Source organism: Suncus etruscus, chromosome 8 (assembly GCF_024139225.1).
Source record: "Suncus etruscus isolate mSunEtr1 chromosome 8, mSunEtr1.pri.cur, whole genome shotgun sequence".
Classification (NCBI taxonomy): domain Eukaryota; kingdom Metazoa; phylum Chordata; class Mammalia; order Eulipotyphla; family Soricidae; genus Suncus; species Suncus etruscus.
In genome coordinates, this window is record NC_064855.1 from 116386897 (window position 1) to 116413890 (window position 26994).

At 39.0% G+C, this 26994-nt stretch overlaps 1 protein-coding gene across 1 annotated transcript in view; it reads right to left on the reverse strand.

Annotated features, from left to right (window-relative positions):
- The window catches only part of NALCN (sodium leak channel, non-selective), a 306322-nt gene that overhangs the window by 99591 nt on the left and 179737 nt on the right, over window positions 1-26994 (reverse strand). Inside the window, exon 15 of the mRNA XM_049778612.1 lies at window positions 17285-17359. Coding sequence (XP_049634569.1) covers window positions 17285-17359 — 75 coding nt within the window. The remainder of the gene's footprint in view (window positions 1-17284; window positions 17360-26994) is intronic.

Here is a 26994-nt window from a genome sequence, read left to right on the forward strand (position 1 = left end):
GTTGTTATTTTCAGTGATGGTTTATCTTTCAAAGTTGCTGTTAGAAAACCATAATAAAAGTAATTCTCAAGTGAGCACAATTAGAGAATAATCCAGTCAGCAGCTCACCCATATAAAAAGTGATTGGTTTGGGTAAAGTTGTTTGCTTGCTCAAAGGCATGAGGATGGGAATAAACTCATAAAAAAGTCTCAAAGCCACAGCTGGAAGTTAGAACTTCAATATTTCTTTTCAAGGACATTAATTCTAACAGGTACCTACTCTGAGTTAACTTCCTGAACCATTTTCCTGAACTTGCTGGCATTTTCTTTTTTGCACAGCCCTATTTCTAGGCTGGGTCTTACACTGAGTCAAGATTCCTCCAAAGTTTAAGCCTCTCTTTGTGACCTTGAACCCTGAGTGAGTAGTTCTCAGTCTTGACTGCTTAATCCCCTTGAAGAAATAACTCAGAATGTTGCTTGAGTCTGAACATGAGAGAAGAATTTATTATTAAAATATGATCATGTAGGGCCAAATTGAAAGTGCAGCAGGTAGGGCACTTGCCTTGCAAGCAGCCAACCTGAGACTGACTTGGGTTAGATTTCCAGCATCTCATATTGTCCTCTGCAGCTGCTAGGAGTGACTCCTGAGCACAAAACCAGGAGTAACATCTGAGTGCTGATGAATGTGCCCCCCCTAATCACTTATGTATGGTATTTAGAACAAATGCATGAAGAAATGTAATGGTTTAAGTGTGATTATTGAGAACACTCTAGTCCCCACCCCCCAGAACATAGAGAGAAGGAAATAAATTGAGTGGAGGAAGAGAAAGTCACATATAAAATAATGGAGGACAGAGGCATAGGGGTCTCAGGTGCATTGGTGGTCTTAAGAAAAGACAGAACTGGGGCCAGAGCGGTTGCGCAAGCAGTAGGGCATTGCCTTGCATGCACTAACCTTAGGATGTACTGAGGTTCAATCCCTCAGTGTCCCATATGGTCTCCCAAGACAGGAGTAATCTTTGAGTGCATAGCCAGGAGTAACCCCTGAGCATCACTGGGTGTGGCCCCAAAACAAAACAAAACAAAAACAAACATAAACAAAAAAAAGAAAAAATAGAACTAAATATTCAAGCTAGTCAACAATAAAATCATGATGCCCAAACGTTAGCAACCAAACTTAAAAAGGGACTATCTTGAGGGTAGGTTGAGATGGGAGATGATGGCATGGGATGGACTCTGGGAATACTGGTGGAGGGAAGTTGGTATTGGAGGAGGGATTGGCCCTGAAACACTATATGTCTAAAACCCAACTATGAATAACATTTTAAATAACACACACACACAAATGGTCAATATGAAGCTGCTTTAGAAATATCAGGTGAAATGCAAGGCAAGTAGATCTTCTGAGATGCAAATGATAGAAAATTATAGGTTGCATCTAACCAAAAAGAGACTGAAAGTGGCTTTAAGTGGTGTTGGGCAACCTCCAATGCTTGGAGTGAAAGGCAGAGCCCCCAAGCTTTTAGCTGCAAATGCTTTTTCAGGGTACTGATTTCTGGCCCTTGGACAGCTGAGCATTTCTTGGAGCAGTGGGAGTTCAAATTCTCTGAAGATGCTATAGGCAGGGAATTCCACTGGTGACTTCAGAGTGTCACACAAACATCTTTCTTGGTGCCTACTGCAGTGGAATAAAAGTCAGAGGTGTCAAGATACTTAAAACAATGAAGGTTAGTCACTTTCAGTGTGAAGATGTGTATCTCTATATTCTGAGACCCAATTTCTGCCATCTTCATAGAGCCTGAACCTCATCACCCCATCACTTCTTACCTACCTATTCCTAATATAATGATCCTTTATTCATTTAAAAAATGTGTGGGCAAAAATACATCAAAAACTGTACCATTCTAGTCAGTCTTATTTGGTTTGTTTTTGGGTCACACCCCGTGGTGCTCAGGGCTGTGAGCACAGATATCACTTCTGGTAGGCTTGAGGGATTCTAGGGGATGCTGGGAATCAAACCCAAGTTGGCCTTGTGCAAGGCAAATGCCTATTCTGCATTACTTGCTCAGAAGTATTAGGTACACTCACATTGTTGTTCGAAAGATCTCTAGAGTGTTTTTATGTTGCCACATTAAAACAGTGGGATAATTGAACAATTCCCCTTTACCAGTTCTTTATTAAAAACCCTCAGTTCCCTAAAAACATCATTCTCCTTTCTTTTTTATGAATTGACTATTTTAGATACATCTTATAAATAAATACAATCAGATAGGACTGGAATGGATGTGGCTGAATTTTTTCACATAGTACAATACCTTCAAAGTTCATTCATGTTGAGAATTCCCTTCTTTCCTGTAGCCTAATAACACTTTATTATCCATATCTGCCACCTTTACTCATTCAATGGACAGTTAGTTGGGTTGCTTCTACTTCAGGGCTATTGTGAATAATATGATGATAAAAATCAGTTTTAATATCTCCTCTCATCCTCATTTCAATTATTTTGATATACCTGGAGGGATTACTGCTGGGTTTTATTTGGTTTAATTTTCTTTTGAGAAGCTTCATACTATATTCCAGCATGGCTGCATTATTTGACATTCTCACCAACCATGCGCAATTGTTTTAATTTCTCTATATCCTCTCTAACATGTTTTTTATTGTCTGATTATTTTTGGTTATGTGTTGGGCCACAACTGGTGGTTCTTAGGACTTACTCCTGGCACTACATTCAGGGATCACTCTTGGTGGGGACCAGATGGGACACTGGTGATTGAACTCAGGTTGGTTATATGTAAGGCAAGCACCTGCACTCCGGCCTATTTTTCTGGCCATTATTGTCTTGTTTAGATAGTGGTCATTCTATGCACATGGGGTAGAATTTTACTGTTTTTTGATTTGCATTTATTTACTGATGAGTGATATTGATCATATTTTCATTCACTTTTGGCTTCTCTTTCTGTAATATTCTTTACAGAATTCTATTCAAGTTCTTCGATATTTTTATTTAATTTTTGGTTTGGGGGTTACACCCAGCAGTCTTCAAGACTTACTAGTGACTCTTTTTTTCAGGGACAACTCCTGGCAGTGCTCGAGAGACCAGAAGGGATATCAGGGATCATAACATGTGCAGGGCAATATACTATTGCTATACTATACTATATGGGACCCTCTATCATTTTAAAATCAGGTTATCTTGCTGAGTTCTTTAGATTATATCACCTATTTATATTTATATCATATTCCATATGAATCTTTGCAAACATTCTCAACAGTTTTGAAGATTAGCCTTTCCTTTTTCCTCTCCTCTCCTCTCCTCTCCTCTTTCCTTTCCTTTCCTTTCCTTTCCTTTCCTTTCCTTTCCTTTCCTTTCCTTTCCTTTCCTTTCCTTTCCTTTCCTTTCCTTTCCTTTCCTTTCCTTTCCTTTCCTTTCCTTTTTCCTTTCCTTTCCTTTCCTTTCCTTTCCTTTCCTTTCCTTTCCTTTCCTTTCCTTTCCTTTCCTTTCCTTTCCTTTCCTTTCCTTTCCTTTCCTTTCCTTTCCTTTCCTTTCCTTCCCCTTCTCCCTCCTCTCCCTTCCCCTCCTTTTCCTTCCCTTCCCTTTTCCCCTCCCCTCCTCTTCCTTTCCTTCCCCTTCTCCCTCCTCTCCCTTCCCCTCCTTTTCCTTCCCTTCCCTTTTCCCCTCCCCTCCTCTTCCTTTCCTTTCCTTTCCTTTCCTTTCCTTTCCTTTCCTTTCCTTTCCTTTCCTTTCCTTTCCTTTCCTTTCCTTTTTCCTTTCCTTTCCTTTCCTTTCCTTTCCTTTCCTTTCCTTTCCTTTCCTTTCCTTTCCTTTCCTTTCCTTTCCTTTCCTTTCCTTTCCTTTCCTTCCCCTTCTCCCTCCTCTCCCTTCCCCTCCTTTTCCTTCCCTTCCCTTTTCCCCTCCCCTCCTCTTCCTTTCCTTTCCTTTCCTTTCCTTTCCTTTCCTTTCCTTTCCTTTCCTTTCCTTTCCTTTCCTTTCCTTTCCTTCCCTTCCCCTTCTCCCTCCTCTCCCCTCCCCTCCTCTTCCTTCCCTTCCCTTTTCCCCTCCCCTCCTCTTCCTTTCCTTTCCTTTCCTTTCCTTTCCTTTCCTTTCCTTTCCTTTCCTTTCCTTTCCTTTCCTTTCCTTTCCTTTCCTTTCCTTTCCTTTCCTTTCCTTTCCTTTCCTTTCCTTTCCTTTCCTTTCCTTTCCTTTCCTTTTCTTTCCTTTCCTTTCCTTTCCTTTCCTTTCCTTTCCTTTCCTTTCCTGTCTCCTTTCCTCGCCTCCCCTCTCTTTTCCTTTCCTTTCCTTCTTTCCTTTCTCTTTTTTTTTGATATGAGGTTGGGTATTTCTTTGATGGACAAAGTTTTCAAATTTGTAAAATCTTACTTATATCTATTATAAGCCTTGTACTAGCTCTCTCTCCTGGCTCTCTCACAGGATTCTTATAAAATGGTGCCAACTCAAATCACCCAAAAGCCATAATAACTTCCTTCTCCTGTATCTCTGTCTGAGCATGATAATAGCAACCGAATATCTAATAGAAATCAAATACTTGTCACCTGCTTTTTTGTGTGTCATTGCCACAATTAATTATTCACCAGATCCTGCCCTTTTTATTATGTCTTCTGTGTTTCAATACTTCTTTATGTTTCTTCATCTCATTTCTTCTAGCTGAGATTGTCATAATCTTTTTCTTCATGAACTGGTTCTCCATTTCCCTTTATTCTGAGACTGATGATAAAATGTAGGAAAATTATGTCTCAAGCTCTTTGAGCCTAGATATATCATCTTGATCATTATTATATTCCTTACACTTAACCAATACATGTAGCATAGTAGACGAATATCTAGACTCAAGGATTACACTGAGGTAGGGCACGTACCTTGCATACAGTCAATCTGGGTTTGACCCCTGGCATCGCATATGATCCTCTGAGCCTGCCAAGAGTGATTCCTGGCTCATCAGCCAGCCTGCTTTCCTGTGAGCTTTCTGGGGAGTCTGCCTTCCCGTGAGCCTTCCGTGGAGGTGAGTCGACACGCCCAGAAAGGGAGGAGCCACTGAACTTCGCTGGATCTCAGATGCCAGCACCCTTCTGCCTCTCTACTCTGCTGTCCTGCATTTTCGGCCTGATTTCACCCTTGGTGCGGCTCATCAGCCAGCCTGCCTTCCTGTGAACTTTCCAGGGAGTCTGCCTTCCCGTGAGCCTTCCGTGGAGGTGAGTCGACACGCCCAGAAAGGGAGGAGCCACTGAACTTTGCTGGATCTCAGATGCCAGCACCCTTCTGCCTCTCTACTCTGCTGTCCTGCATTTTTGGCCTGATTTCATCCTGGGTGCGGCCCATCTGCCAGCCTGCCTTCCTGTGAGCCTTCCGTGGAGGTGAGTCGACACGCCCAGAAAGGGAGAAGCCAGAGGAGCACGGTTGCTCCGCTCCCCTTCGCGACGGTGCACAGCATTTAGCCAATGAATACAATCACAACACGTAGAAAAACACGCAGTACTAGTGTGACAATGGGGAAACAACATGGGCCAGTGCCAGACATAGAGAATGAAGATGGCAACTCTGATGACTTGAACATGATCAACCACCTAGTCAGTCTCTCAGATAAGGAGTTTAGAGTTGCAATATGGAACATGTTCAAAGAACTCAAACAAAGTATAGAAGAGAAAACTAAAAAGAATCAGGAGAATATGAAGATAGAAATGAGAAAACTCCAAACGGAAATTTCAGATCAAATAACAGGTCTGAGAAACTCAGTAGATGAATTGAAGAAAAACATGTTTGAGATTTCCCACAGGTTAACAGCAGCTGAGGATAGAATCAGTACACTGGAAGATGAGATACATAACAATTACATACAGCAGAAGAAATTGGAAAAAAGCCTCAAAGCAAATGATCAAACAATGGAGAAATTACTCAAAGAATGGGAACAGATGAAAATAGAAGTCTATGATAAGCTCAACAGAAACAACTTAAGATTCATTGGAGTCCCAGAGACTCAGGAAGAAAATCTCCGGGAAGAATCAACAGTCAAGAACATCATTAAAGAGAAACTACCAGAGATAATGAATACATGTGATCAAATCCTGCATGCCCGAAGAGTGCCAACTAAAAGAGACCCCAGAAAAAACACCCCAAGACACATCCTAGTCACAATGACGAATCCCATAGATAGAGACAGAATTCTGAAAGCAGCAAGATCGAAAAGAGAAATTACATTTAAGGGAACATCCTTGAGATTTACTGCAGACCTGTCACCAGAAACACTCAAGGCCAGAAGGCAGTGGTGGGACATAGTGACAAAACTCAATGAAATAAATGCTTTGCCTAGAATACTGCACCCAGCAAAACTCACTTTCAGGTTTGAAGGAACAATACATAGTTTCACAGACAAACAACAGCTCAAAAACTTCACAGACTCAAAAACATTCTTAAAAGAAAAACTGAATGGCATACTTTAAGACAAGGCTTACCAACAGACACACCAAACTTTAATATAAAGATGGCACTAACTCCCAGGACAATTCTTTCTCTCAATGTCAATGGACTAAATGCACCAGTTAAGAGACACAGAGTGGCTAAATGGATCAAAAAACTCAATCCAACCTTCTGCTGCCTACAAGAAACGCACCTGAATAGTCAGAACAAACATAGACTCAAAATAAAAGGCTGGAGGAAAATCATCCAAGCAAACAACACCCAAAAAAAAGCTGGAGTGGCCATATTAATATCAGATGATGCAAACTTTATACTTAGGAAAGTTGTAAGGGACGAAGATGGACATTTTGTATTAATCAAGGGATATGTACAGCAGGAAGAAATCACCCTCCTAAACATATATGCACCGAATGAGGGGCCAGCAAAATATTTAATACAACTGTTGACAAATCTGAAAAATAATATCAATAACAACACAATAATTGTGGGAGACCTCAACACGGCATTGTCAACACTAGACAGGTCAACCAGACTGAAACCCAACAAGAATATACTAGACCTGAGGAGAGAAATGGAAGTAAGAGGCCTAGTAGATATATACAGGACACTCCACCCCCAGAAGCCTGGATACACATTTTTCTCTAATGTACATGGGACATTCTCTAGGATAGACTACATGTTAGCACACAAAACATATCTCCATAATATCAAGAGGATAGAAATTTTGCAGGCTGCCTTTGCTGACCACAAAGCCCTGAAATTATATATAAACTACAAAGGGACACAGAAGAAAAATTTTAACACCTGGAAGTTAAATAGCCTCATACTGAATAATCAGTGGGTCCGAGATGAAATCAAAGAGGAAATCAAAACCTTCCTGAAAACAAATGACAATGGAGACACAATTTATCAGAACCTATGGGACACAGCAAAAGCAGTACTGAGAGGAAAATTTATAGCTTTGCAAGCACACATCAGGAAAGAAGAAGGGGCATACCTGAATAGCTTAATGACGCAGCTCATAGAATTAGAAAGTGCTCAACAAAAGGATCCAAAAATAGGGAGGCAGAAGGAAATAACAAAGCTGAGAGCAGAAATCAATGAAGTGGAAACCAGAAAAACCATCCAAAAGATCAACGAAAGCAGAAGTTGGTTCTTTGAAAAAATAAACAAGATTGATAGACCACTGGCAAAACTAACAAAGAAAGAAAGAGAGAGAAACTTGATAACTCGTATTAGGAATGAAAAAGGAGAGATCACTACTGATATGGTAGAGATTCAAAGGGTAATCAGAAACTACTTTGAGAAACTCTATGCCACTAAAAATGAAAACCTGGAAGAAATGGATAAATTTTTGGAATCTTATAATCTTCCACGATTGAATGAAGAGGATGTAGCATATCTAAACACACCCATTACTATTGAGGAAATTAAGAAAGTAATCAAATGTCTGCCCAAAAACAAAAGCCCAGGCCCAGATGGATTTACTAATGAATTCTTTCAAACCTTTCAAGAGGAACTACTACCAATCCTGGCAAGACTCTTTCATGAAATTGAAAAAACAGGAAAACTTCCAAATAGCTTTTATGAAGCCAACATTACCTTGATACCTAAACCAGACAGAGATGCTACGAAAAAAGAAAATTACAGACCAATATCGCTGATGAATGCAGATGCAAAGATCTTCAACAAAATCCTGGCAAATAGGATTCAATGCCTCATTAAGAAGATCATCCACTACGATCAAGTAGGTTTCATTCCAGGAATGCAAGGCTGGTTTAACATCCGTAAATCTATCAACATAATACACAACATCAACAGCAAGAAAAATAAAAATCACATGATCATATCAATCAACGCAGAGAAAGCATTTGACAAGGTCCAACACCCATTCTTGATCAAAACTCTCAGCAAGATGGGAATGGAGGGAACCTTTCTCAATATAGTTAAGGCCATCTACCACAAGCCAGAGGCAAATATTGTCCTCAATGGAGAAAAACTGAAAGCCTTCCCTCTAAATTCTGGCACAAGACAAGGCTGTCCTCTCTCACCACTCCTATTCAACATAGCACTGGAAGTACTCGCTATAGCGATTAGGCAAGAAAAGGATATCAAGGGAATCCAGATAGGAAAGGAAGAAGTCAAGCTCTCACTGTTTGCAGATGACATGATACTCTACTTAGAAAACCCCAAAGACTCTATCAAAAAGCTTCTAGAAACAATAGACTCATATAGCAAGGTGGCAGGCTACAAAATTAACACACAAAAATCAATGGCCTTCCTATACACCAATACTAATAAGGAAGAAATGGACATTAAGAAAACAACTCCATTCACTATAGTGTCACACAAACTCAAATATCTTGGAATCAACTTGACTAAAAATGTGAAGGACCTATACAAGGAAAACTATAAAACTCTGCTCCAAGAAATAAGAGAGGACACGCGGAAATGGAAGCATATACCCTGCTCATGGATTGGCAGGATTAACATCATTAAAATGGCAATACTCCCCAAAGCACTGTACAGATTTAATGCGATCCCCCTAAAGATACCCATGACATTCTTCAAAGAAGTGGACCAGGCACTTTTGAAATTTATTTGGAACAATAAACACCCTCGAATAGCTAAAGCAATCATTGGGAAAAAGAATATGGGAGGAATTACTTTCCCCAACTTTAAACTTTACTACAAAGCAATAGTTATCAAAACAGCATGGTATTGGAATAAAGACAGGCCCTCAGATCAGTGGAATAAGCTTGAATACTCAGAGAATGTTCCCCAGACATACAATCATCTAACTTTTGATAAAGGAGCAAAAAATCCTAAATGGAACAAAGAAAGCCTCTTCAACAAGTGGTGTTGGCAAAACTGGGTAGCCACTTGCAAAAAATTGAACTTAGACCCCCAGCTAACATCATGTACGAAGGTAAAATCCAAATGGATTAAAGACCTCGATATCAGCCCCAAAACCATAAGATATATAGAACAATACGTAGGTAAAACACTCCAGGACATTGAGGCTAAAGGCATCTTCAAGGAAGAAACTGCACTCTCCAAGCAAGTGAAAGCAGAAATTAACAGATGGGAATATATTAAGCTGAGAAGCTTCTGCACCTCAAAGGAAATAGTGCCCAAGATACAAGAGCCACCCACTGAGTGGGAGAAACTATTCACCCAATACCCATCAGATAAGGGGCTAATCTCCAAAATATACAAGGCACTGACAGAACTTTACAAGAAAAAAACATCTAATCCCATCAAAAAATGGGGAGAAGAAATGAACAGACACTTTGACAAAGAAGAAATACAGATGGCCAAAAGACACATGAAAAAGTGCTCCACATCACTAATCATCAGGGAGATGCAAATCAAAACAACGATGAGATACCACCTCACACCACAGAGAATGGCACACATCACAAAGAATGAGAATAAACAGTGTTGGCGGGGATGTGGGGAGAAAGGAACTCTTATCCACTGCTGGTGGGAATGCTGTCTAGTTCAACCTTTATGGAAAGCGATATGGAGATTCCTCCAAAAACTGGAAATCGAGCTCCCATACGATCCAGCTATACCACTCCTAGGAATATACCCTAGGAACACAAAAATACAATACAAAAACCCCTTCCTTACACCTATATTCATTGCAGCACTATTTACCATAGCAAGACTCTGGAAACAACCAAGATGCCCTTCAACAGACGAATGGCTAAAGAAACTGTGGTACATATACACAATGGAATATTATGCAGCTGTCAGGAGAGATGAAGTCATGAAATTTTCCTATACATGGATGTACACGGAATCTATTATGCTGAGTGAAATAAGTCAGAGAGAGAGAGAAAAACGCAGAATGGTCTCACACATTTATGGGTTTTAAGAAAAATGAAAGACATTCTTGCAATTATAACTTTCAGACACAAAAGAGAAAAGAGCTGGAAGTTCCAGCTCACCTCAGGAAGCTCATCACAAAGAGTGATGAGTTTAGTTGGATAAATAACTACATTTTGAACTGTCCTAATAATGAGAATGTATGAGGGAAATTGAGAACCTGTTTAGAGTACAGGCAGGGGTCGGTTGGGGAGGAGGGAGACTTGGGACATTGGTGATGGGAATGTTGCACTGGTGATGGGTGGTGTTAAAAAAAAAAGAGTGATTCCTTATTGCAGAGCAAGGAGTAAGCCCTGAACACTGCCAGGTGTGGCCCAACCCTCCCAAAGGGTGGGTTATACATATATGTATATATACATAAGTATATATACATATATGTATAACCTATATATTTATCCATACTTAATATTTATATTATATATTCACACACATGCACACACTCTGGGTAGCAATATCCCAACTATAAAAAAAAGACAGATGTCTTTGCCTGGTGCTATTTTGCATTTAAGTCATACAATGCTCCCCTCCCAGACCCATCACACTCTCTGGCTCACTGAGCTCTACTTAAATCATATCTTGAACTCCTGCATATACATAGATAGAGCTGAATGACCCAAAGGTAGAGCACCATATGCAATCCACTCTACATATTCATCACACAAGGCATGAATAATGAATATGCTGATTCTCTGAGCAACCAGTATCACATCTTTTGACAAGGATACAGTTTTAGTCAGGAGGAATGAGTGAACCCAATCTTTGTGTGAATTGGGGAAAAATGCTCTCAGGTATTAGGTTCCATGGCATTGATATTTATACATATATGTGAATATTTTAGAGTGATATATACAAGGTATGCATTTTGATCGCATCTTTCTCATATCAATTCTGTCACTCTTTTCTTGTGATACATTGGTTTGAGTTGTCTTTTTTTTAGTTTTGAATTTTGGAGCACACCTGGCAGTGTTCAGGTGTTACACCTGGTTCTCTGCATTTAGGGTCCATTCCTGGTGGTGTTCAGGGGATGATATAGAATACCAGGGATCAAACCCAGGTCGACCTCGTGCAACTGCCCTACCCCTTGTGCTATCTCTCAGGCCCTTTGAGTTGTCTCTTGTGAGAGGAATAAAATGCCGAGAAGACTGAAGTCTAGATTTAGACCAGGAGAAGCCATCCAGTTCCCTGACCATTAAACTTTATCTGGAAAACAAATGCCAGATAAAACATAATCCAATCATGAAAATCAAAACTTCCCACAAGATCTAAAGAAAACCAAAGCCCAAAACTCCCATTTAATGAAGAACATAAAATGTATTGTTCTGATCAAAAAAGGCCCCACCAGTGACAAAGCTTCTTTCTCCATCCATTCAAATTATTCAGCACACCCCATCAAAAGCCCAGTTCCATCAAATTGGAGCCAGGATTCAAATGAAACTTGATATGAGCTGGGGAGACCATTTTAATTTCAGTGCTTTGAATTTAATCTAAACAGAGCATCGAATATGTCCCTTCTCAGTGATTCTTTCCTAAGGCTTTTCTGCGGGTATTTCTTCCTTCCCAAGTTTAATTAATTTTATACTGTTTGAAAGAAAGCCCTCTACATTCCAGATTGCACTGAATTTGCAAAAAAACAAAACAAAACAAAAAAACAAAACAAACTCATCAAAGTACAAGCACTCCCTCTATTTCCAAAGTTTGTCAAACTCCACCCACATTCCTCAGTATTATCTTGCACCTCTAAGCACCAAGTTCATTTTTTTCTCCTGTAGGGGACAGTACTAAATTAAAGAACTTTTAACCTCTCTCTGAATGGAATGAATTGCCTGCCAGAAAGCCACATTCTACTGTCACCAAAATTCACATGTTGGGTCACATTTCTAGTCTTCTGTAGAAAATGATCATGTTTCTTATTCTCTTATTCTTTGTCTCTTGCCTACCTGCCTTTCTCTGTCTGTCTGTCTGTCTGTCTGTCTGTCTGTCTGTCTGTCTCTGTCTCTGTCTCTCTGTCTCTCTCTCTTTCTCTGTCTCTCTCTGTCTCTCTGTCTCTGTCTCTGTCTCTCTGTCTGTCTGTCTGTCTGTCTGTCTTCCAGGTCCTGATTCTGGTTGGGAGATGCTAGAAAGCAAAGCAGGGCCCCTACTTCATTAAATGTGTGCTGCATAAATTAGAGAGACTCCAACATGATTGCTACACCTCTCTCTTGCTACTAGGAATTGATTGCATTTTAAATGCAGCACACAGGGAGAGCAAGAGATGAATTTTCTATGGCTGTACAATTGGCATAGATTTCTTTGACCAGTGCTTATTGGGAAATATTACTAAGAAAAAGCTGCATTAATGATTATAAGGCACAAACAACAACACCAGTGATGTGTTGTGTGTGGGAGCAAGTGGGTGAGGTAGGGATGATGTTTGAGTTAGGATTTTGGGAAGCCATTCAAAATTCAATCCCCCCCAAAGTTGCTTAACTTGCCATTTAGATCATCTTTTGAAAGAATTACGTTCTCTGTAAAAATACCTTTTTTAATCAATATGTAATTCAACGTGGCTTCTTTTTCTTCAAATGCCATGGTTCCCCAGCCTTGTGCCTCCAGACCCATACCAGGTGATACTTGGGAACCTCCGGGACTGGCGTGATGCTTGGGGTAACAAGTTCAGCTGCATGCAAGGCATGCACCTTAAACCTCAGGGTTTTCTCCCTGACCCCAAAGAACCACTCTGTATGACTTTAAAGATGGGATGTTTAACTCACTTCCACTCTTCAGAAAATTGTCCCTCATAGCAATAGTTATGCCAGTAGCAAGATTTCTCTGTCTCCTACTTGCTAGAAATAACCATCAGCTCTGCACAGATCTCCTGGCATGATGTGTGTATGTGTGGACATGGATTTAGTGCCACTCAACAGTGCAGTCTTGGATTTTGGTTCAGGTTTTCTGAGTTCAAATTCCAGTTCTACAACTTAGTAGCTGGATGATCTTAGACAAGTTACTTAACTTGTCTTTTGTTTCTTTCTTAATCTGTCAAATGGTGATATAAGTAATACCATATAAAATGGTTGTTGTACATATTAAATATATTAAAGCTTAAAGCCTCTGGCAATGAATAAAGTCCACCAAAATGATGAATTAAAAGTGTTTGGGCAGGGGCTGTAGTGGTGGCATGGAGCGGTAAGGTGTTTGCCTTGCTGGTGCTAGCCTAGGACAGACTGCAGTTTGATCCCCTAATGTCCCATGTGGTCCCCCAAGCCAAGAGCGATTTCTGACCACATAGCCAGGAGTAACCTCTAAGTGTCACCGGATGTGGCCTCAAACAAAACAAAAGTAAATGTTTGGGGCAGGTGCTGTAGCACAGCAGGTAGGTTGTTTGTCTTCCACAGGGCAGATCCAAGTTGGATTCCCAGCATCCCAGACGGCACCATGAACCTACCAGGAGTAACATCTGAGCACAGACCCCTGAGAACTGCAAGCAGTGCCCCACCCAAAATAAAAAGTTTGAAGAAAGACAAACTAAAGAATACATAGTTTTTGGAACTAAAATAACTGAGTAAATAAATATGTTCACATTCCATTCTATTCTATGCAGGAAAAGTAAATAGGGAGTATATGGGTTTATGTTTCTTGGGTGTGGTTTAGCATATTAAAAAATAAACAAGTGACTATTTCAGGAAATTTCTTTTACTAGAGTTCTAAAGCATGCTATAATAGAATACTTCAATTTCAGGTATCTACATGAATTACTCGGTGCATCTGGTTATTCACATAATGAATAATATTTTCACACACTGAAATGTGAAAATGAGTTCCACCTCAAGAATCAAATCATTATAAATAGGAAGATCAAGGACATTAAAATACACTATATTTAGAAATAAATAAAAACATAAAATAATCCAGCAATTCCATTTGGCTTCTCCTTGGCTTCTACTCCAAGGGCCCCAAACCTCTATTCTGAATAAAACACTTGTTCTTCTATGTCCACTGAAGCATTATTCACAATAGCCAAAATCTGGAAACAACACAAGAGCCTAGGAATAGGTGACTGGGTAAAGAAATTGTATTCCATCAGAAAAAACAAAACCATGTAATTTGCTGCTATGTGGATAGAGCTAGAGCTTATTATGTTTAGTGGAGTGAGTGAGAATGAGAGGGACAGGTATAGAATGAATCTGTCTTGTATGCAAGATAGAAAGATTTAGTAAGGGAACAACAATGGCAAAAAGCGATAGTCTTGATAACTTGTTTACAGAACTGCATTTACCAAGAGTTGGGGTTGGAGGGAGCATGGACAGGATGTGGTTCTGAGATAATGGTAGAAGAAGAGGAACTTGTGGAGGTATGTGCCATACAACATTCTAAGGGTTGTTGCATGCATGAAACCCTATCATAAGTAGTACTGTAACTCATGATCCCACAAATGAGAATTTTAATGAAAGAAAGTGAACTCAGAATATTTTTAGCTTATTTCAATAAAAATTGGTCCATAATAATTTTAAATTTCCAGTATAAAATTAATAGATTAATTATAGTTGTACTTTCTATTAATCATGAGTAAAGAACAACGTGAAAAGTACTAGTGAAAATCTATTGACTGTATTCCTTATGATTGGCATTTTTAAGCTTAAAAATTTCTATATATTTAGAGATTATAGCCCAAATTGAAAGTCAGTAAGTAGATAACCAACTCTGATAGAGAATTTCCACAAATAAATATCTAGTAAATGGTGAAGTAAATATACCTTATAGTTAGTAATACATTCAAGTCAGAACAACAAATAGTTTATTAGTACTTTATCATTTAGGAAGAAAGTACAAAGTCAATTAAAGCAAAGGTTTTATTGTTCTTTACCACAGGGGATCAGATATCTATATCTGCATTTGTATCTTTAACTAAAGCTCTATCTACACCTAAATCTTTATACTATAAAATATTACTATGTTTGTGTAAACTGGAAAAGTTCTACCTATAGATTTATTAGAGCACTTTCTAGTAAAAAAAAAACTCTATGTTATGGAATTAAATGAAATTAAATGGCATTTACCATGACCATGTTTCTTTGAAACAATATTTGAATCTGCTCAGATCACTAGCTTAAAAAATAAGGCATCTTTTTTATCTATAGCATACACATTTCATATACTTAATTAGTGAATACTCAGCATTCATGCACAATAAGCATGATGAACAGGAAAATGCAAATCTTAATGCCAGCTTTATACAACACTTATACGATATATACGATATATGATAGTTATCCTGAAGTTGTTTTATGAATGTTGTATCTCATTCTTTGTTCAGTTTCTGATCTGAACTAGCTGGTTAGATATTTCTTTAACATCTAGAAGCCATCTAAAATGTTTACAGCAATTTCAAAATTGAACCTCTGAATGCTCATTTGAAGAATTTGCTATTGTTTCCACAAATTGAAAAGCAATGGAAAAATTCATCTCTGTCTTATGCAGATGGTAATTTGCCTGTATAACTGCAGGACAGGAAAGAACCTAAATACATCCCCCAAACAAAGGAAGAGAAAGAAAAAAAAATCCATCCTCCATGTGTTTTCTTAAAGCAGACATCCTTATAACAATGATCTATTTTCTTCTTTATTTACTACCCTGTCTGGGTTAAAAGCATAGTTTTGGAGATAAACAACAAAAATAAAGTGCAATGCTTCCAATATAGAAACAACAGTAATAATTTACTAGGTTATGTGTCTTCTTTCGGAAGAGTGGTTAAGTAGATGACTGAAGGGTAATTTGAAAATTCTGAGCAATAGTGATCTTTCTAGATTTTTATATAGGATTTGTTTTATGGTTTTGGTTCTCTTTGTTAAATCTAATATTGCACTGTTGGGTGCAGATAAGCTAAGAATATCTTATTCAGGTCCCCTGATTTCCTCTGATTCAACTTCTTAGATATAAGCCAAGTGCATCTATCTTTATTAGGTAATAGAAGCTATCAGAATGGTTGATACTATTTTACAACAGTAATATCACAACCTTGAGAGTTACACTTCTATATTTGGGACACAATTATCAATACACCCTTTCAGTATGCTTTTTATATCTAATTAGAAACACAGTTGACTTTTATTCTGTTACCATTTTCTTTTCTTATTTTATTGGGGTGGAGTGTTTGGATGTTAGTGGTGCTCATGGTTTATTCCTGATTCTGTACTTAGAGTTCATTTCTAGTGATGCTCAGGAGAACACATATGGTGGTCATGATAGAACTGGGTTCAGCAAGACATGCAAGACTTCATTCAAGGGCCCGGAGAGATAGCACAGCGGTGTTTGCCTTGCAAGCAGCCGATCCAGGACCAAAGGTGGTTGGTTCAAATCCCGGTGTCCCATATGGTCTCCCGTGCCTGCCAGGAGCTATTTCTGAGCAGACAGCCAGGAGTAACCCCTGAGCACTGCCAGGTGTGGTCCAAAACCAAAAAAAAAAAAAAAAGACTTCATTCAAGACAGCCTTACCATCTGTATTAGTTCTTTGACTTTCTGTATCATCTTTTATAATCACTTGGGACATCAGTCTAAAATCTAAAAAGGACACTAAAAAGTGTCCAGACTCTGGCAAGTTGAGATACTTACTCTTTTTATGAAAATGATTAAGAATATCACATCTAAGTATGTAAAATTGCAAGCTGGCCCTGAGGCATTTTATATTCAAACAACCTCATCCAAACCTTCATTTAATGGTAGGAGAACAGTCTCCAAGATACAGATATATGCCCATCTTATTTTTAATAAAAAACCCCCAATAATTCCTAGGAAAATCACAGAGCACTGAAATTGTCCCTTGTTGGCACTAAATAACAATTAAACTTGAAGTGAAATTAGTTTACAAAATAGACTTCCTGAATCTATTAAATATGTCTTTTTTACTTTGAAGTTCAAGATGCTTTCATATTACCTGCATTGTGTATTTTGCCCCTTTATTTTTAGAATGCAAATTTAAAGAATTTTCCATGTATTACTTACTTGTTTAAGCTTCTTTAGATCTTCATCAAGTTCTAAGTTGTCCAAAATAACAGCAACAAACAAACTCAGGAGGATCTATAAAATGGTTAAATAACAATGAAAAAACCCACATCCATCATAAGTATCAAATATAATACCTACAGAATATAGAATACCCACTTAAAATATATACTCTAGCAGGGGTCCTCAAACTATGGCCTACAGGCCATGTGTGACCCACCAAAGACATTTATCCAGACTTCCGGGTGTTTTTGTCACCACTTCCTTTCCTGCTTAGCATACAGCTTTTCCAGGTGCACACATGTAGGATGTGCACTGCACTCTCTGACTCCAGTTCTTCTCTGTATCTCTTGACTCCTCTCAGTCTTGGGCAGAGGTCCTCAAACTACAGCTTGCGGGCCACTATTGTTCATAGTTATTTTATTTTTAAACTGTAGTCCAGCTCTCCATCAGTTTTGAGGGACAGTGAACTAGCCCCCTATTTAAAAAGTTTGAGGACCCCTGTAATATGCATTAAGTGAAAAATAACCATGTCATTGTGCACCATAGAACAGACATTAAAGGTATTTCTCATAGACACTTTCAAGTGTTTATGAAATAAATTGTATATAACATTACCTTGATTGGGAAAGCCAATTTAAAATGAAAATTAAGAAACAATTTAAAAAATTAATCTAGTAATGGAATTAATCTAGTGGCTATGGACCACTTCTGTGTGCATAGCCAAGGTAAATAATAGAACGTGTGAGTGAGAAGCTTCACATACAAAGGTGCTGGACAGAGTTATTTCTAGTAATGAAATACTGGAGATAATAGTGAACTCTCCAGTTATGAGGCTCTCTAGGATAAAGTTCCCATTGCTATACTGAGTTTCCAAGACACCCCAATATTCCTAAAACATCCTTGGGTTCACACTCTTCTGCTGAACAACTTTGAGATTGGCTATAGACCTGACTCTGTGTGATGTCAGAGGTCAGAGGTGAGAGATAAGATGGCTTCCACCCTGCTTTCTCTTCATTCACCTGATTTAGAGAAAGCCAGATCCCATCCCAGTACTTAAATGTACTTTGAAGAGTTCACAGGTCCACTAAGGTCCACGACGATCACTGCCAATGTTTACCTGAGTGACCCACCTTGGTTGTGGACCCAATGGTTCTGAGAGTATTTTACTTCCCAACAACATGTCAACTTCACCCGTTGAAGATTTTTCAATACATGGCTCACAAAAGATAACTAATCATTCCTGTCCCAGGTACCTGGCTCATAGAAACCCATAGAGGTGAGACAATAAACATTTGTCGTATGAGTTCTTAATTTGTTACATAGCAATAAGTGGCTGGCACTTATAAACTTATAAAACTGCATTTTCAAATGTTTCATTGTCAATTAATACTCTATAAAGTAAAAGTGCAATGTTGTATAAAAAGAAATAGAGAGTATATTAGGTATTCTAGAATTACTAGTGGTGCCTGCCTTTGTGGAATTATAGATTTTTAAAAATATTTCACTGGGGCATTTGTCTTGTACGCGGCTGACCCAAGATGGACATGGGTTTGATCCCCTGCATCCCATATGGTCCCCCAAGCCAGGAGCAATTTCTGAGTGCATAGCCAGGAGTAACCCTGAGCATCACAGGAAGTGCCCCCCCCAAATTTCACCACATTTCCAAAATTAATAACAAAGACATAATAGCAAAGTTTACAAAAAGAGTGGAATTTTAAGTGTTTTTCTGTTTCTTTCCAACCCTGAATTCCCTAATGATCCACATTCATTTGGTCATTGCTTTTTTTTTTTTTTTTTGGTCAAACTGGCAGCGCTCAGGGGCTACTTCTGGATCTACGCTCAGAAATTGCTCCTGACAGGCTCGGGGGACCTAATGGGATGCTGGGATTCAAACCATCGTCCTTCTGGATGCAAGGCAAAAGCCCTACCTCCATGTTATCTCTCCGGCCCCCATGTCGTTGCTTTTTTTATTCCTAATTGATATCATTCCTTTCAATTTTCCTCAACAAATGATTTCCATTTATTCATATTAGATGGTTAAGCATGAAGGTAAGAAAGTCAACTGAATTTTGTCAGACCCTTTTTTGTGTGTGCCAGAGTATTTATTATGCAAAAATAGTTCATTCATTTTCCAAGTTTATTGATATCTCATAAAAGAAAGAAGAGCCTCCAAATTTAAACTTGTCAGGGTATTTCTGGTTCCAGACAAATGCCAGCACTCCACCTTTTAACAGCCATGTCTGTCAGGCTCTGCCAGGAGTTAAAGAAGATATAGATGGTCTAGAATGTAGGTGTGCAAATGTCACCAACACAGCAAACTGGAGCATTTGTGTCCTCTCACTCAGACCCATTTCTGTTTTTGATTAGCTCCAAGTGGACCTCCCTTTTTCTGATCTTGATGTGGAACTTGAAAATACCATTAAGATGCTGAGCAACATTAAGATGCTGAAGATACCATCAAGACGCTGACTGTCCCTTCCCCAACAACCTCACCTCAGAAGCAGAGATGCTCATGGACAAGACCTCACCTGCATGGTTGAGCTGTCTCCTCTTATTCTACGATGTGGGTTCTGGGCAAGCACTAGCTGTGTCCTAATAATCACATTTTCCAGCTCCCTGGTTACAGGGTGAACACAAATAAAAAAGAACAGGCACTATTCCCTGGGGGGTGGGCGGGCAGTGCAGTGACTGTTTTCTCCCTTTTTCAAAAATTTTTCTCATTAGAAAATTTGTCTTGTCAACTGCAATTGAATAGAACTTTTCCTGGCTCTATGAAGAAAGAGCTTGGGGCTTAACAATTAGTATGCCCGGAGCCTATAGATGGTCTTATGATAGGATGCTTTCATGGGTAGAGACACCCTGTTTCTTTTTAGCAAAGGGTATTTCCTTTCTAATTTACCCAACGTTTGCTGTGCCTGTGCCAAAATTGCCATCTCCCTTATATATGTATTTTTTTAATAATTTTTATTTTGATCATAGTGGCTTACATATTGTTGACAATAATATTTTAGGTACATATTTACATAAAATCAGGGGGGATTCCCATCACCAAATTGTCCTCCCTACACCTCTGTTTCTGTCCTACCTCCCATTTCCTCTTCCCTCACCCCAGGGCGGCTAGAATATGTGGTCCCCTCTGTATCTAACCCACTACTTAGTAGTCTTGCACCTGTTTGGTCTTGATGCCTCCCTTATTTCCCCTCTAACTGGAGGCAGGACTAGCTAGTTCAAGTTGCGTGGTTTTGTTTGAAAAAGAGAAAAGTAATAAACTGGGATAAGAGTCTAATACACCGAAACTGGGCGGAATCCTTCTAGAGGCTCTCATCATCGATTTGAGAGATGGAGAAAAAGGTGAAACACTCCACCAGTACCAAAAGAAGTGTCGAATATCCAGTGAGGGCTCCAGCTATATCGATAAGCACCACAAAAAACAGACAAAAAAACAAAACAAACAAAAAACAAACAAAAACAAACAAACAAAAAACACGCCATGGTCTTGAAATGAGAAACATGGCATAGCACATAACGAAAGAAAAGAAAGGAAGAGAAAAAAATAAGTATAATTGGGGACAACAATTTCAATAATCACACCCAAACAGAGAAATTGACCAAAATAGATAGGTAAATAAAAATAATAATAACAATAATAAATGAAGGTAATATATATATTTATATATATAAATATATATATATAAAATAACCAAGGTTTTGTGCTTTTTGTATTTTTGTTTTTTTCCTCCTGCCCTGGCACAGTAAATATTGGGGTCATTCGAAAAGGAATTCACTTGGCCTAAGAGATATGGGGTTTCTCCGTCCTTGGAGCATACTCTCATGGGATCAACTCTAGACTTTGCTCAGGATCCTTTATATATGTTTTTTTTTAATTCTATTTGTATTATCTAGATAGGGGCTCCCAATTTTTTTTTATAGAATCTTGGGACATGAATTACTTTGTTTTATCTCATACCTCTGCATTTTTCTACAAATTTAGAAAAGAAGAGAGAGAGAGAGAGCGAGCCAGAGACAGAGAGAAAGGGAAGGAGGAGATGGGGGTTGGATCCCAGAGACCAAGTGGTCTCAGGTGCATTGGTGGAGAAACTAAAGGTCAGAACTATTTAGTTCTGTCCTTGCCAAAGTCAATGACATTAAAATCAAGAGACCCAAACAATAACAAGCTATACGCATAAGGGACTTGTTACACCGGCAGTCCAGGGGGCTAAGGATGGAGATATGGGATGCATGCTGGCAATTATGGTGGAGGGAGGTCAACACTGGTGGTGGGAATGGCCCTAATTCACTGTCACTATGTTTGAAATCCAACTATGAAAGACTTGTACTTCACAATCGTTTCAATTTTTTTTTTAAAAGAAAACTTGTCTTGGGTCGGAGAGACATTATAGTGAATAAGGTACTTGCCTTGGACATGGCCAACTTGGATTCACTTCCAGCCACTGTTTATGGTGCCCTGCACACAGCAGAAAGTGGTCCCTGAGACAGAAGTAAATCCTGAGCATTGTAGAGTGTGTCTCCAAATCAAAACAACAGTTTGGGTTTTGTGTATATGTGTGCATGTGTGTTTGGTTTGGAGCCACATTCAGTGATGCTCAGGGATTACTCCTGGCTCTGCATTTAGGAATCATTCCTGGTGGTTCTTGGGGTCTATCTGGGGTGCTGAAGATTGAACCTAGTTTGGCCAATGCAAAGCTAACATCCTCCCTGCTGTATTATCTCCTCAATCCATCAACAGCTTGCTTTCATAAATTCTTTTTCTGTCCTTTTAGGACCTTTCTAGAGTCAGAATCAACCTAGCTGTTGTTCTCTCTCAAGACGGTCTTTCTGAAAGGCTTTGAAATTTAAACATCAAAAACTGCGTGTTTTCACTCTCCTTGGGATCGAGCATGGGATGTTGCCAAGGGGCCTGGCAATCCTGCTAATAGATATTTTTAGTTTTCTTGGGGAATCAAAACAATTATTGACTGCACATGGCCACCTCAAAACCAAGTGAACTTTGAGAGGTGCTGGGGGATATTGAACACTCAGATCATCAGATCTTCCTTCTTGAGGTGTCTTTTATCTCAAGCACCCGCCAGCTGTGATGGGGAGATAGAAAGGAAATGAGTTCTCCATGACTTTATGATCTCTTTCTTTTCTTCAGTGGTTTTCCTGAGACAATCCACCACAAACTGATTTTGTGCTTTCCATCAACAATAGATTGTTTTCTTTTTCATCTGCTCAGGTTGAAGAGATTTTCTGGGCCAGCAGCTTTTATTTTGAATTATTTTCTCACCCTCAGACAGATGGCTGGTGTCTTCAGGGCAGTGAGGCTCTGCGACTTGATTCAACTCAACAGGCAGTTGATGGGCTCCATAGAAATTTCTGACACTGCTTGGTCAAGATCGTATGTGCAATAATGCGCTCACTGCTGTGAACTTCACGACCAAATGAACCTGGGATGGCTGAGGGCCTGGCAGGAGGGTTTATTGGAATTGGAGGTCAAAATCATGGGCTCTGAGCCTTGCAACAAATCCGCGAGTCCCAGAGACTTCACTTATAAAATGTGGCTAGAACAATAACATTAATAATAGTTCCACCAATTGCAGCTTTTCACCAACCACCAAGAGTATGGTGGAGACTGTGAAACTATTACAGATAAGCCTGGTTGCACAAAAGGAAAATAATTTCCTTGATATTTCTATACAGTGGACTGGTTTTTATAGTTATCAAGCCCCTTGGAGTGGGAGAAAGGCTGAAAACTGAACTTGGAGAGGCCACCTGACTTGGCCTTTAAAAACACATTCATGTTTGGTTATAGAGTAGTATAAACCCAAGTAGATGAGTTGAAAATAACCTAACTCAGTTATTTCTAAGTAAGTGCTTTGCTTTTTGTGCTTGGTGGGGGTAATGGTGCTGATGTAATGATGAGAAGATTTTTGTTACCTGGCAGTATTCAAGCTTATTTGGGGGCTCAAGGCCTGCATGAAATTGTCAACCTGACAGTTTCTGAAGCTTTAGTTGAGAGCTCCATTTCCCAATAGTGACCCCAAGAGTGTCTTAAACTAAACGAAGGTGCTGTGTGACTTAAAACACCAGGAAGATGCCCAGTGGTTCAGTTGGAAGCTGGTTGCTTCAAATAAAATTGGGAACAAAGACTCAGATGTAGGATCTTTCTTTTCCTCTTCCAGCTTCTTAATGTCCCAGATCTTGGTGTGGCAATGCATCATGCCAATCTCTGCCTATGTCTTCATCTGGTTTTATCTTTGCACTGTTTTGTATTCATTTTTTTCTTCTAAAGACACTGGCACTTGGGTTTAGGGGTAATGTGGTGGTGATGGGGATAAGTGGACTGGAAGAGATATTGGGATATTGGATCAGTGAGGGATGGTCTTGGGCACTATGATGGTTGGGGTCAGTAAATGTTTACATAAACCCCACAGGCATTAACAGTATAAGTACATAACCTAAATTCTATGATTTGGGGGGCTGGAAAGAGTCCAGAAGATAGAGTGTTTTACTTGTACATATCTAAACTAACTTCCACCCCTGGCATCCACATGGTCCACCAAGCCCACCAGAATTGATGCCTGAATACAGAATACAGAATCTATAGTAATTTCTGAAAAAAGCCAGGTGCAATCCACATAAAAAGCAACAAAAATATCAATTTCAATGAAGAAGTGGAGAATCATTATTCAAATATTTTAGGTATGTATTTCTTTGCTTTACTTACAGAGTAAATTTTGAAGATACTTTTTGACATTGATAATGCACTAAATGTAGGGAATACCAGATTTCAGGTGTCTAGAATTCTGATTCTTAGAAGTATTTGGATGACATTGTAATGTGTGGATGATATTTTGACTTCTAGTACAGTATATTTCAAATTATTGGTTTCCAGGTTCAGCAGTTTGACTTCGGGGCTCTCCCTGGCAGTGCACTGGGGTTATTCCTGGTTCAGTGCCAGGGAGCCATGCGGTACAGGGTTGGATCATGGAGCCTCTACATACAAAGCCTGCACACTAACCAGATGGGGTACTTTCCTTTGACAAAGAATGATTGGGTGCTGTAAATGCTCTGATTAATTCTGATTAATTCTTTTTACACATTGATACTCACAACTTACACTCCTGAAAAAGTTCAAATGCACCTGAGCTAAGAATGTTGAAGTCAGAAACCTTTTTTTTTTTTTTAATTTTGGAACCACACACAGAAATCCTCAGGGGTTACTCCTGGCTCTGCACTCAGAAACTGCTCCTGGCATTCTCAGACGACCATATGGGATGACAGAAATCAAACTTGGGTCAGCTGTGTGCAAGACAAATGCCCTATTCACAGCTATATTGCTCTAGCCCCTCAAAGTCAAAAACTTTATTTTTTATTTTTTGGTTTTTGGGCCACACCCGATGACTCTCAGAGCTTAATCCTGGCTATGTGCTCAGAAATCACTCCTGGCTTGGGGGACCATATGGGATGCAGGGGATTGAACCACGTTCTGTCTGAGATTAGTGCATGCCAGGCAAATGCTCTACTGCTTGAACCACTGCTCTAACCTCTCAAAGTCAAAAACTCTTAACCAGACAATTCAAATAGCTTTTCTTCCACCTGATCATCGTTAAGTTTAAAAATAATATGAAATATACATCAATTAATAAAAATAACTTTAGCTATTTTCATGAAAATGTACCATTAAACCTCAAATTAAAATTTCCCCAGATAATTTGGCAAAAATTCAATAAATGACTAAAATGGAATCAATATTTCAACCAAATTGTGTTGTGACATTAGCTGTTCAGTTTTCCTTCTAAGATTCACTATGACATAAGTATTGTTTAATCCTTAGACTTAAAAGAGGGTGTGTGTGTGTGTATATATATATATATATATATATATATATATATAGGATACACACATGTATGTATATATACAAATATTTGACATCTTTATATATAAACATATAAAACATATATATATTTGACATCTTTATATATAAACATATAAAAATATATATAAATATAAACATATATATGTTTTTATTTCTAAAGTTACTTTTCCTATTTTCTTTTCCTTTATATGTCAAAGATAGCTCTTGAGCTGAAATGTTGTCTTTAATCTCTGTCCTTTCTCTACTGCGAACTTTATGACCAAATTATCTTTTAATTATTTTCAAGTATGCTGTGGAAGCACGGCAGGCATCTGGTCAACCCACAAAATGTGTCGCTTTTCCTTTTTTCTCATTTATAATCATCCTTCCTAAGCTGTCTCACAGGCCATAGTTGAAAACAATTTCTTTTTTTTTTTAATGTAGGTCAACTAAAAGTCAACTGTAATCAGAGCAATGTAAAAGGGGACATACTCAACACAGATGCACTTTTAAATGAATTCTACAGAATCGGGTTATTTAATTTACACTTTGAAATGCCCATTTTTTAGCAAAATATGGCTATTCTTGGGAAGCTGCCAAGATAGAATCTAAATCAAGAGATTGCTGTGAGAACCCAAGCACTTCAAAGGTAGCACGCAGACGAGTTACAATGAAAGCTTAATTACATTTTCTCTCTTTCAGAGTTTCCATCCCAGGCTGTCCTTTGAAACAATAATAAAGGGGGGAGAAAAACATTGCCAAAGAAAAATAGTCTTTCAACTGTCTGGGTCTCCTGTTGTCCTTATTCCCCCAATTACTGTCAAAACATGGGGAAAAATGAAGATGAGCTTCACCAGCATCTGGCCAACTGTAATCTTCCAAGAGGGAAATGTAATGTTACTGCTAAAGGCGGAACATTTGGAACATTTCTGGGGACAATCGGGGCAGTAGCTAATGGCTATAAACATGCATGTGCCATATACCTTAGCCTGATTTTCATTGTGGGCTGACATCTTGATGCCCCCTGGCTCTGTGTGTGTGTGTGTGTGTGTGTGTGTGTGTGTGTGTGTGTGGTGGCACAGTAGAATAACCTGCTGAATTTTATTCTAGAACCTGCTGAATTTTATTCTAGAACAATATCTTTTCCTTTTCTTTTTTCCCCCTGCTTAACCCATCTGTGTCCCTGAGTAGGCTGGTTTAGGAACACCCCAAGCCAAGGTTGTGGGGCACAAATGTGAGTATGGATGCACATGGGCACTTGTTCACTTATGTGGCCATTTTCTTTGCTCCTTTGGGATTCAAGTGCTTTGTAGCACTTTGCAAAAGGAAGTATCCAATTTGTGTTTCATTCATATTAGCATCAACATGCTCATGTTAACTATGTTTCAGCTTAAAACCAGACTAATGGACTGAAGACTTTCTGGAACCAATGGTGTGATTGAAAGGACATGTGACATACAAGTACATGCAAACATGCTCAGGTCTATCTCATTCAGGGGCTTGCTTGTTGGTATATCCACACACCAGTCCCTGCTGATTCACTTGCCAGCAATTCAGATCAGGGAGTGTGGGGTGAGCAGAACGCAGAAGCTTGTTCTGTGGACTCAGATCTCAAAGCAGGACACATCCAGGGTCCCCTATAGTGAGTGTCCCAGGTCTTGACTAGGCTTGGTTGATTGGTTTGTGTTTGCTTCTGTTTCTGGAGTAGGTGGAGGTTCATGGAGGACAGGAATGAAAGTCTTCTCTATTTGGGACATGATGTGGGGGAGGACTTATACTCAGTAACTAGGTTCTGATAAAACCGTCCAATCACACATAACTAATGTGACAAAGTGGAAGGGTGGCCAAG